The sequence below is a fragment of the Aedes albopictus genome, chromosome 3 (genome assembly GCF_035046485.1).
Source record: "Aedes albopictus strain Foshan chromosome 3, AalbF5, whole genome shotgun sequence".
NCBI classification, from domain to species: domain Eukaryota; kingdom Metazoa; phylum Arthropoda; class Insecta; order Diptera; family Culicidae; genus Aedes; species Aedes albopictus.
In genome coordinates, this window is record NC_085138.1 from 174,816,516 (window position 1) to 174,829,046 (window position 12,531).

The 12,531-nt window shown below is 37.5% G+C and overlaps 2 protein-coding genes across 6 annotated transcripts in view; one reads left to right on the forward strand and one right to left on the reverse strand.

Annotated features, from left to right (window-relative positions):
* Positions 1-2,617: 2,617 nt before the first annotated feature.
* Positions 2,618-8,940, reverse strand: LOC109403732 (uncharacterized). The gene is made up of 7 exons (XM_062842949.1): positions 8,599-8,940; positions 8,321-8,476; positions 7,931-8,262; positions 6,093-6,216; positions 3,355-5,226; positions 3,165-3,294; positions 2,618-2,973 (listed from the first exon to the last, which is right to left on the reverse strand). Exons 1-7 carry the CDS (start codon positions 8,751-8,753, stop codon positions 2,947-2,949), a joined length of 2,796 nt encoding a protein of 931 aa, XP_062698933.1. The 5' UTR covers positions 8,754-8,940; the 3' UTR covers positions 2,618-2,946.
* Positions 8,941-11,833: 2,893 nt separating this feature from the next.
* LOC109403715 (uncharacterized) overlaps positions 11,834-12,531 on the forward strand; it is a 29,316-nt gene continuing 28,618 nt past the window's right edge. For all 5 annotated transcript variants that reach the window (XM_062842953.1, XM_019676578.3, XM_019676576.3 and 2 more), the window contains exons 1-2: positions 11,834-12,105; positions 12,178-12,520. In XM_062842953.1, the coding sequence (XP_062698937.1) occupies positions 11,910-12,105; positions 12,178-12,520 (539 nt within the window). In that variant the 5' untranslated portion in view covers positions 11,834-11,909. The remainder of the gene's footprint in view (positions 12,106-12,177; positions 12,521-12,531) is intronic.

Consider the following 12,531-nt stretch of genomic DNA (forward strand, 5'->3'; position numbering starts at 1 on the left):
GAGAAGCCCCACGCCGATGCACGCCGATTTTACGCCAAATATTCGGCGCACACGTCTAGTGCGCAGAATAAGGAACATCCCAAAAATGGGTGCGCAGAATTAGGAACAGAGACACACTTTAGAATTTTCATGATCTATATATATAAAAATGCAGTGGCATACGTGGGACCGCGCATAACTTGCGAACGGATGGTCCGATTTGGGTCGTCTAAGTTTTGTTCTGTTAGTTTTCACCCAAGGAAGGTTTATGAGCCAAAAAACATGGGAAAATTGAAAGTTTTTGAAAATCGGGTTATCATACATTCCATACCGGGGACTTGGTCTTGGCTAGAAGCTTGAAACGTCAAAAAACGCAGTAGGCAAGACAAAGTTTGCCGGGGACAGCTAGTTTTACATATAAATTGAGTGTTTTGTATAAGAATTATATTTTTCCCTCATTAACAAAGCTAATAACTATGTGCAGTCAAAAATTCAGCCAAATCGGTTCGATTTGGAATTTGTTACAGCTGATTGAAATTGAAACAGTCTTAGATGCGCAGAATATGGGCCCTCCACGGTAGCATCCTCTCGTTTACCAAAAATCACTCGAAGTTTGCCAAGAGAAATCTTTTTGATTTCCTTAACAGATGAATATTTTTTATAAATTTCCGATGATATCAATAAAACATTGATAGGTTTATCCTTTTTACGGAAATAAACCAAAAATGGACCAGAGAACGTGGAAGGATAAAGCTTCACACGAAATGGATTCGTTCTAGACGAAGAATATCCTAGAGGAGGATCACCTTCTTTTGAACCATCAACATCCATAATGAACAACAATAATTAAAAGTAAGCAATAATAACTAATAAAACGATAAAAATATAAAGGTAATAAAATAAAAGTATACTCAAGGTTTCCTGGACAACAAACGTTTCTTCAATAAAAGTTTATTATGTATTTGAGCTTGAACCTGGGACCTTCTGATCCGCAAGCTCGAGCCTTATCATCTGCACCATTTCTGATACTTCGACGATGCTAAAATACAGAGACTGTACATTAAATCATCTCTAACTTTTTGAGTAGAGAATTACGTTTTTAATTTCGTTTTAATTTTAACGTACCTTGTTTCTGAAGTAGGGTGGGGCGGGGCAAGATGGGTCAGTGCCATTTTCGGGCGCATTACTCATGTTTTGATTATGTTAATAATTTTGTTAGATGACCAGCATGAGTATACAAATGTTTGGGGCATTGATTGAAAAATTATTCACTCTCATTGGAAATAAAAAATAAAGTGGTTTTTAGGCATTTTTCTTATGCGACTCCATATAAACGGCCGCGGGGCAAGATGGGTCACCTTTAATTTTGAACGTAGTTTTGGAGCATTCAAAAGTTATTTATTTTTTATTACAAGACTATCTAATAAATGAGTTCAATCAAGCGGAATAAACGATCAAAATTATAACATAAAATTATGATATGTTTTTAGTGAAAACATCGATTTTCAAGTCGCCGTAGGGCCACTCAAATTGTAAAGTTTTTTATATTCCAAATAAATTTATAAAATGTTTACTAGTATCTCGCTCTTGTTTACACAGAATGGGTATGGAGCATATATGAATGCGTAACAAATCATATATTTTGACGTTTTTCATTGAGAAAATGTGAATTACTTAAAAGGTGACCCATCTTGCCCCGCTCTTTTTTCACGGCGCAAAATCGATCAATTTTTAAAACTGCTTGTTTCACATCATATTTTGTATATTTAATGAATTTTTTATCGACTTTTAGCATAGCTAACTAGTGTATTGAAGAGTACAAACCAATACGATTTGTATTTACAAAGTTATGGTGATCCATCCTTAGGTGACCCATCTTGCCCCGCCCCACCCTACTTCAAACATGTAAGCGTCAACATCTGTACTACCCATGATCGCATAAATGTCCCATATGAATAGGAAACCCAGCAAATATGGGACTGATATGCGATCATAGGCAGTGCAAATCAACATCACATGACTTACCTTTAGAGGTGATCGTTTACCTAGTTATACCTCAGGTTGACGGCCACGCTTTCCTTGCCGTCTTATCTTTCAGAGCAAAATAAAACACATCCAGAGCCCCACGATCGACGTCATTATTACCATGATCCGGCAAGCCAAGAAAGGATGTGCAATCATGTGAGGGTGGAGTCTGGTTTTTTTTTCTCACTACTGCTATGGGGATTTCATGCTACCTACCATTTGGACTGGCTTAAATCCAAAATGGCAGTAGCATGAAAATTCTTAGGAGAGACTAACGCAAAAATAAAAACGAAAAGCGCAACTGCATTTTTATACGCGCGTTTAGGTTTTTTTTATTACAATTATCATATAATATCTACAGAATCTTGGCAAATGATTATTGGAACTTCCTTGTAGAGATTATATGATAAATGTAATAAAAATCCCAGAGTGGGCCAAAATACGTCCACTACCTTATTCAAGGTATTGGTCACCATAGCTCACAACAAGAAAGTGTAAGGGATTTTGGGATATCTCTAAGACTTCTTTTAAACTTTTGCATTCGTCGCTGGTTTTGAATATGAGGGTTTCAGGCTTGTGAAATGTTCTCAAAAATAAACAATACCGAACAGGATGCGTTTAATTGAAACATTTATTATGTTTAATATAAATTAGTTAATTCTCTACATTACCGTTCATTGAACTCGAATTCAGAACAAACGTTCTTAACCTTACACAGATAGTTGGTAGACGCTTCAACATCGACAACTGCAGCTTACACCATCATTAGTCGAGAGAAAGTGGAAATGCAATCACGCAATGTAAAAAAAACAACTTTTTTTTTTTTAAGTTGAGCATCCAACTCGGCATTGAAGCAAGGACTATGTGTTTAAGATCTTATGTAGCTTATCCTATTTAACGAATCCACTGCGTACGCTTACATCATATGTGGAAAAATATGATTCAATAATATGCCCTACGGGGATTGTTCTGCCACAAAAGATTAAAAGATTAACAAATTATCAACTCTTAAGAAAAAGGTTGTACCGCAATGTTGGAGAAAATTGATCACTAATTGTCTATTTGCTAAAAAATAGCAAATGGGAACGTGTAGAACGGTAATAAACGTCACCCTGTGGAGTGTTGATCAATTTTACCCGAATTTACGGTATCGTACTTACCAATGGATTTGGTCGAAAACGGTATGCCAACATCATACGTTTGCGATAGGCATCATATTCGTTATCATCTACTTCAGGATTATCTGCAGAAATTGTTCCCAATCCTTGATTATTGTCTCGCTGCGATGCTCTAATAAAATAAAGAAAATATTAGATTGATAGTGATGTGTTATATATTAACAATACAAACTTGTTGATTGGTTCGACAATTCCGCTTCCGTCTGCGCCCAACCCTTGTCCGTCCTTCCATCCGAGTTTTTGCAACATTTGAAATCCAACGTTATCCTCTTTCAGCTTGTATTCTTTGTAATCGCTTAGATTGGGTTGACGACTGTTCTTTTGTGCTTCGTATTTTTCCATAAATTTACGCAATTCTTCCGGAGGCAGAAAGTCACCAATATGATGTTTCCCCTCTGACTTTTTAGTTAACTCATTGGCCCATAGTTGTGTAGCTTCCATTTCCTGCGAACGCAGCTTGTGTTCCCACGTACCTCCGGTTGTATCTTCATCGGAATCGTACTCATATTTGAACTTACCGCTAGCAGCCAGCCTGTCAATCTCTTGTCTTTTCCTCAGCATGTCTTGATAAAGAAGATTGATCTTGTAGTGATCTTCGGCCTTTTTCCAATCCTCTTCCGAAAGGTTTGTGTTGCCAAAGTTTTGCCGTACATAAGCCAACAGAGCAGGATCAGTACGCTGCACGGCAGTTAGTTTTGAGGGAGCATTGGTGCTTGGTTTAGATGGACCGGGCGTTTGATGTATTGCAGGCGTACTTGCAGTGCTACTGTTGGTCACGGTTACTGCTGGTGGAGTTGTGGTCGGAGCAGAAACCTGATCACCCCAACGACTTTTGCGACGTCTCGTGTTTTTATCGACTTCATCTTGAATATTCATTTGCCGAGTTTCTTCATTGCGATTAGCTGCGGTTTGTCTTCTCAAATCTGAATCTGATGAACTGTACTCGCCTCTGGAATTGGTAGACACAATTTTTGCTTGCTCAAGTTTAAATTTTTTATATTCCTCAAAACTTGGCATGCAATCATTTGTTCGCCTGTACTTATTCATCAGATTTTCAAATTCATCCCGTAGCAAAAAGTCTTCCAATCTGGGAGAACCCGAGCGCTCATAGAAGTTTGTAATTTCATTAATCCACAGTAGCACAGCCTGCATCTTGTCAGCGTCCAGTCGCTGATCTTCGTCGAAATCGTTTTGCATGCGATTGTTTCCACTCATCAATCTGTTGCTTGTGAATCTCTCGTGGGCTTGAATTTTACTGGACATATCTTCGTACAGTAAACGTATTCTGAAATGTTCCTCAGCTCTTTTCCAACTCTCGGGACTCACTTCAACGGTATCGAAACTTTGAAAAACAAATTGCAAAAATCCAGGGTTGGATCTGGAATTTTGTTGCTGCATTTGTCCTCCATAAGCGTTTGATGAGAGTTCCGAAATTGTAATCGCACTGCTATCTTTGCATTCACTTGCTGCACTGGGTTCTTCAGCACCCTCCACATTATCACCCCATCGTGACTTCTTACGGTGTTTCTGACGTGCGGTTCTGCCACCACTATTTCCAGAAGACTTATCGCTCATTACCTCCTGCTTGCCATCAGACGATTCATTGAACTGATCGTCGGAGTCCGTTGTACTGTCCTCACGCATATTTCCCGCATTCATTGTCTTGTGCTTCAGGTTCTTCAAATTTCTTTTACGTGCTTCACGAACATATTCCGTATCGGAATCAGTTTCCGTTGTGGATTTGTCGTCGTAGAAATGACGCTCATCGCCATAGTAATTGGGCTGCATTTGAATTGGTACATCTTCGTGGTGTTCCCTCTGGGCCTCAGCCCCGGGATAAGCGTGGGAATCGTCATCCACTTGATTGTCATCGAGAACGTCCGCCGGATCATATTTAGAATCATCCATAGAGGCTGCTGCATTATCAGCTTTGAAAGATTGCGCAGCAGGTAACGCATGCTCGATGCCGGCCGTTTTGAAAAGCCTTGCGACAATCATGTGTCGATAGTTTCTGTAAGCCTCTGACTGTTTGTCAAATAAGAACCTATTCATAACGAAAAGAAGGCAGAATATATCGTGAAAGCAATAAATGTTATCAAATGCTATGCAGAACACAATACAGGTGAGAAGTTGAAGTTACTTAGAAAGTGCTTCACACCGATCCGCTCGAAGTTTCGATTGTGTTGACAATTCTCGAGTTTTTCGATAAGCTTAAATAAAAGTACAAAAATACACTTTCAAAGTTCGTCTCCTATGGTGGCTCCCTAAATATTTTAATTTGAATAAGTCCAATTTATTTTGTTCTAATAAGTGACAAAGCTTTACATATTTTAAGTAATCGTTTTTCAAGCATCATTTTTTTACAATTTTTAGATTAGTTCTATGCTACACAGTACTATACAGGGTTCTTACGTATTTCGCCCATTTTTTCTCTTCGTCATTAGGGTTTTTTTAACCTAATGAACTCAAAATTGACATCAAATGTTTCCTAACCAAGCTGAATTATACGACCAAGTTTCAGGAAATTTTGCCAACAAAAACTCCTCATGACGAGGAGAACAAACCTGCCCTAAGTCACCCTGTAATGTAATATGAAGTGAAATATTTACCACGTCGTTGGTTTTATTGTAAATAAACTTCCCGGGCCTTTTTGGTATCATTGAGATAGTCGAAGGATAAGCTAAAACACATAGAATTTGTTTGCGTAAGCCATTTAGATATGAGATTATCGAAAAACTGCCAGACACAAAACAACCGAAACAACTTCCGTTCGCACAGCGTAGAATGTGTCACGTTGAGTATACGGTTCAGCACACTGTTGTCTCTCTGATCGTAGTTTCTGCCGTGCGTGCTTTTAGGTTTCATTATGAAAGAACAAGGATATAAATATATAAAAGTAATAACATTTACCACAGCGATGGATGTAACTCATTTTTACGTGAACTTAATTTTTCTTCATAAACATCACCGATATCGGCAACCAATTCAACTAACTCTTCAACTGTTGTTGGTAATTTATCATTCTCTGAAAATACTATACAAAAATTATAACTAAAAGAACAAATACTGTCGTTATGTAATATGTGATAAAATAACGCTAGCAGAATGGACTCTTCAAATTTTGAAACGTAATCATGGTTGTATAGATATACAGTTTGGTTGAAGCATGATAAACACGCAACTCGCTGCGCAAACTAAACTACTCTTGAGATTGGAGAAACAAACAACTTTCAAATTGATGAATACAAAAAACTAAAATTGTACATATGCGCAGATATTTTAAATAATCTAGCACCATGCCTATATTTGAAGCGGTTTTATCAGTCCACGTGTTGTTTTCAATTTAAATCGTAAGTTAGTTTTGTAAACTAATTGCAAATTCCTGTTGTAAACTAAATATGACATTACACGGAATATACCAAGAAAAAACTTAATTGATAAGATTCAAACATTTAGACCTTTCTTTATCTCTCTAACAGAATTCTAGGTTGTAAATGTTTTATTGAAATTGGTTATGCTATTTGATACTCTTTAAAATTTATTTTTCCTGATTTTAAAATCTGCGTCCGTTAGACAGGTCGATTATTGTCCTTTGATGTTCAAAATTCCTTCGTCTTAGAAAGATTACCTTAGTTAATCCACTGACAAATCCACATCAAGATCGCGGCTCGATTATGGATACTATTCCGGAGGAGCCTTTAGGTTTAAGTTTATATTATAACGATTTTTTGAAAAGATAAAAAGATTTTGTGCCTTTTTGAGAAAGATTCCATAGTTGAGGAAATCACTCAAATGGGTTTTTCCCTCTTTCAAAACTTTGAGTTAAAAATGAATAACAATAACAGTATGCAAAGGTACAGTTTATTTTTTGCTCAAATCCATCCTTTTTAATTTAGGTATTATTTATTTGAATGAATACAGAAATCTGTCATGAGCGGGAATTGTTGTAGGTAATAATAACATTCGAATAGGAACCAATGAAAAACAATATTTTTCGACTGTGGGTTTCAATGCGATTAACACACCTGCTAGAAACTTCTTCCACTTTAAATGTTTTTATTACCATTCCAAATCTGGCCGTTATGTACTTTTTGAAAGAATGACGAAAATCCCCGCATTTAAAAATCCGGCAAACCAATCATGAATGCGTGCACTAAATATTTGTTTCAGTGCAACACCATGCTGTTTATTAAACAGCAGAAAATTTACAATTTCAAAGTTTAAAAACTACAAAATTCTAACCGTTTTAACAAAAAAAAATGTACAGCGCATCTTTACTACATGTACATATTTGCATTTGCTATTTTGTCAACGGCGTTGAATAATAAAAAAGGCGTTACTGCTTTTTAAAACAACACCTTTTTCCAATACTGTGAATCGTATGTTATTACAAGAACACAATCTTTATCCACTAAAAGACGGAAGAAATACTCGTTGTTCCGATAGTGGTGGTGAAATGCGTTAGTTAAAATACGATACACAGCTTTGGAAGAACGTTCTGTATCAAACAGCAGTTAATTACATCCTTTTGATTTTTTATAGATTTTCATAGACTTCAGAGATGTATTTACTATATACTCGTATTTTTTTGGTAAAACAAGTGTTGGGACATGTAAAAATGTTTTCCACTTTTGTATAATTTTAGATAAATTAGATATTTGAATGGTCAAGTAAAAACAATTTTAGTGGCGCTGTTCAAGTCCATTCTACAGCTATTCTATCACACAAAATTAGCTACGTTTACTAACCTTTACAGTTGGCACCAACATCCGGCACATCTTCCGCTGTTGCTGGCATCGGTGCGGCCATTTCGACCGTACTAGCTGGGGATGGCATTATCGGAATTGCTTGAACTGTTTCTACGAGGCAAACTTCCGGCAGTGGCGGAGGTAACGGAGCGGCTTGCAGCAATGGCATCAACGTGGGAGCCTGTGCCATGGCATAATAAGTGGCGTATGAGATTTCCATCGGCAACGCGTTTGGAATGGCTACGGAAACCGGAGGAGTTGGTGGAGCTGGAGGTGGTGGCGGCGGCGGGATTGCAATAAGTGCAGGCTCTTCCGTTTTAGCCTTCTTTTCGCTAAAAATAAAAATAAAGTATTAGAAACGCACAAAACAAGCTTCATCGTAACACTTACCTGTTTGACTGATCATCTTCCGCTGGACGTTTGTTGTTTTCTTCGGTAGTTTTGGCTAGTTTTTCGCTAAGCTTTTTGAAATTTTCCAAAAACGAACCATCATTGTTGAAGGGTATCTTAAGAACGCCTGCCTTTTCTGGTTCCTCTTCGTTGTCTCTGTTATACGAGAAAGTAATACACATTACATAAGTCGCCATTGATTTTTACCTCGAATCAGCACAAATCTCTCACTGTCTCGACCTATTTCAAACATTAAATCAAACCCTTTTTCAACTCACCCAGCGTTATTTTTGGATGCTTCGGCTGCAATCTGCTTGGCCATCTGCAGAGTCCGCTGTTTTTCCAAAATTTGCTGCCGTTTTTGAGCGATGAGCTGCTCCTGCTTGGACATTTGCGCTATCCGATCGGTTCTAGTGTAATTAACACGCGGCATTTTGCACACACTTTCTTTTTCAGCTGTTCGCAAATTGTAACACGTTTCCCCAATACACAGGGCAACTTTTGAAACTTTTTCAATATTGATCAGTTGTGAAAAATTACAAGTTTTTCAGCAAACAAAAACGATGATGCATTATAAAAATTTTTGCTGCCGAAATTTCAGAAAACAGTGCTGCCAAACAGGGAATTTCATTCTGTTGACGTTCTGTCAGTAATGTCAAAATGATGTGTATAGGGGTGTGCATTCGTGAAAATTTATCGATCGGAGGAAAGGATATTCTCAATGAGCCATTTTACGAAGAAACAACAATGTTGATGATGATATTGGTTTTCACGGGTTATTGGACGCTACCTCCTGTCAAAATTCATTCATAAAATCGGCTCGTAAAATGGACTATTGAATCTCATAAATATTCAGGCCAAACATTTCAATAGGTCCTATCTGCATTTGAGAGGCTCTCTTTGTTCACTTTCTCTTTCAATTATTGCAATATATGGTAAACTTTTCTACTACTTTTGCAGTACAAATCAAAAGACGATTGTTTTGACCATCGTTCAATGCAAGGAGAGAATCATAATACAAATAAACAGCTGTGATATTAACGAAAGAGAGGGAAACCAAAGAGAGCTTCTCTTCTGCAGATAGGACCTTTAGACATGCTTGGCCAGAATTTGGGTTCTTTAGGGGTATCCGGATTATTTCATAAGGGTCGATTCAAATATGACGTCCACGCTATTTTGTATACCTTATATTTACATGGAGTGTCACACTTTCTCAGACATCCCCACCCCTTCCCCCCTAAACGATGGACGTCATATTTGAATGACCCCTTACAAAAAGGTATACCAATTTTCATCATCGGTCATACTGGCGATGAAAGATACTATACCAGTTTTTGTAAACAGCACACCGCTTGGATGTCAAAACTTCTTCTTTTTTTGCTTCGTGCATCAATCAATTGGGTTAAATTAAGAAAAATTTGATTTAATACGAAAGATAACCTTTTTCTGCTGAACCACTATGATTTTTTCAGATTTCGAAAAGATTTTTTCGAAATCACCTTTTGACAGCTGGGCAACTGCATGACAGCTCCGCCCAGTACAAAATGCGACGAGGGGAGATTCAACAAATCGCTCCCAAAATGTGCGGGACACTTTACCTTGCCGCTTGCGGATCCCTCGAGAAACAACAACAAAATTTAATTCAGTGTACACTGAAATAAATTTTGTTGTTGTTTCCACCGAATCCATTGAGTTGTCCAAAAAATGTCTCACGAAACCTAATGCAAGCCTATCCATATACGTGAGAACAAAAGATGTTTACAAAGTTCTTACAGATAGATTAACACGGGAAATCTGAACACAAACCACTACCACATAGGAATTTGGATTGGTCAATAGTAGTTTTGCAGCGCGGTGTCACGAACACTAATGCAAATCTACTGGTTGAAAATATGCCCATTTGATTTTGCTGGGAACAGCTGATCTTTGTTTACTATTTTCAACCAGTAACTCAAGTGGTGTTTGTGTAATGCAGCGTGTACGTACATGCAACACTACTAAAAGCAGAAACCACTATGGTAAAATTAAGAACTGTACCAACAATTTTCAACCGATTGCAAAATTCTGTTAATTGTACTGAAACATTGTCAATATTACCATGCGTGAAATACCATTGACTAAAAACATTCTTGATGTTACTATTTTGACATTAGGGGGATTCACTTAACAGCGTAAACTAATTAAACTGATTAAACGTCACGATCACCAAGGCAATCTTTGATTATTTCATTCGCAAAATCATGAAACATTTCAAATAAGCAGAAAATCATGGCTTACGCAGCAATTTCATCTGTTTAGTGAGTACCCCTATTGTATTTTTGACCATGTTTATCTAAGACGCGCAACATTCAAGTCTACCGTCTACCCTCGTTGGTTTGACCGCATCTAATCTGAACACTTTTTAATTTGACCCCCTCTAATCTGCACATCGTTCAAACTAAAAATTGTTCAAACGTCATTCTGCTCATGGAACGGGGTGAAACGGAACGCAGAATCACTGGCGTAGCCACGGGGGGGGTTTTAGGGTTAAAACCCCCCCCCAGAGCCAAAATTTCTGGAACAAATTCTCAGTATAAAGTGCTTTCTGACGAAACAAATTTTCGGCTGCGCCGCTATTTTCAAGCTAAGAATACTATTGTTCATTGCTCTTTACGAAATGTAAGTGTCAAACCAAAAAAGGTTTCATTGACCGTTGAAAACCCCTCCCAGAGACAATTTCTGGCTACGCCACTGCGCAGAATCAAAACAAAACAGTAAAAAGGGTTACCATAATTGTGTTTTTCGATGTCCACAGGGTTACTAGAAATTCAAATTAAAAAATGAACCCCGTTGGTTTGCATGAGGTGTCGTTCAAACCAACGGGGGTAGACGGTACATGGTCGAAATTACAATGTCCAAATAGTAGAACCAAGAATGTTTTTAGTCAACAGTAATACACGCATGGTAATATTGACAATGTTTCAGTACAATTAACAGAATTTTGCATTCGGTTGAAAATTGGGTTTTTAAATTTAGAAAAAATCATCGATTGTTTATTTTTAAACGAAAGAGCACCTTTTTCTGAGCCACTATGATTTTTTCTCAGATTTTTAGTACTTTATTTTGATACCTAAAATCAATTTCAAAGATATTTTTTGAAATCACCTTTTGACAGCTGGGCAACTGCTAGACAGCTCCGCCCAGTACAAAATGCGACGAGGGGTGATTCAACAAATCGCTCCCATACAAACTTCAAATTGATTTTTGAATAGGTTCCCGGCCACCAAAATTCATGAAAATTTGGATTTCGGCTCAGTTTGGCATGCAGATTCAGAATATGGAATTATCTCAACACCGCTAATGAAGCCAATTGTTGGTACAGTTCTTAATTCTACCATGGATTCGGTGGAAACGACAACAAAATTTATTTCAGTGTATGTTCGAGTTTTCCTTCGACGTATATTGGACACCCCTCATCCTCATTTATGTGCTGGAACGACGTGATCGCCCACTTTTAAAATTTCAAATCGTTTTTGTTTACTTTTATGTCGGTGGCGCATTTTGTGTTTCTCTATAGAATACGAAATTACTGAATCATTAAAATAAAATTATGAACGATACTAAGCTTATTCCTCTCAATCAAAGTGATTTGAATTCATCTTACACAGAAGAAGTTCGCATCGAACTGCAGAAATTGTACAAAACCGAGTTAATAGTGAAAATATTAAAGCTACAAAATTCACCGATTTCCGTTGATGGGAGAGCGCTGCTGAGCATGCATCTGAACGACAATCCTCTGCCGTTAGGTAGGTACATAATAGAAACCATTTCAAACAAAATGAAAATGTTCGTTTAAATACAACTTTGTCCTCGAATAGGTTTGGATCGCATACGAAATGTCGAGTTGAACTATCTAGACCGACTGAAAGTGAATGAATTTTTAGAAAATGAAATAACCGTGCGTACGAAGTGTGTAGTTGATAAAATGTCTCGCATATCCGGAAATAAATTGAATTCACTTGCCCATCCTTCGTACAAGGACTACCTGGAAGTGCTCGACCTGGAAGCCGAGAAGCGGAAATTAACAGAAGAGTTGATCAGATTAAAAAATCGTAAAGTGCATTTTATGAATCTTTGTGCAGAGATGAGAACTGGTCCATACCAGAAAAATACTGTGGAAACCAAAAATGCGGAATGCAAAACATTACAAATTAAAGCAGAGTAAAGAAAAC

Coding starts and splice junctions, on each gene's coding strand:
- LOC109403732 (XM_062842949.1), bottom strand. CDS start 8,753: ATGCCGCGTGTTAATTACACTAGAACCGATCGGATAGCGCAAATGTCC. Junction 8,477..8,598: donor GCATCCAAAAATAACGCTGG/GTGAGTTGAAAA, acceptor CTCGTATAACAG/AGACAACGAAGAGGAACCAG. Junction 3,295..3,354: donor ATTGTCGAACCAATCAACAA/GTTTGTATTGTT, acceptor TTATTTTATTAG/AGCATCGCAGCGAGACAATA.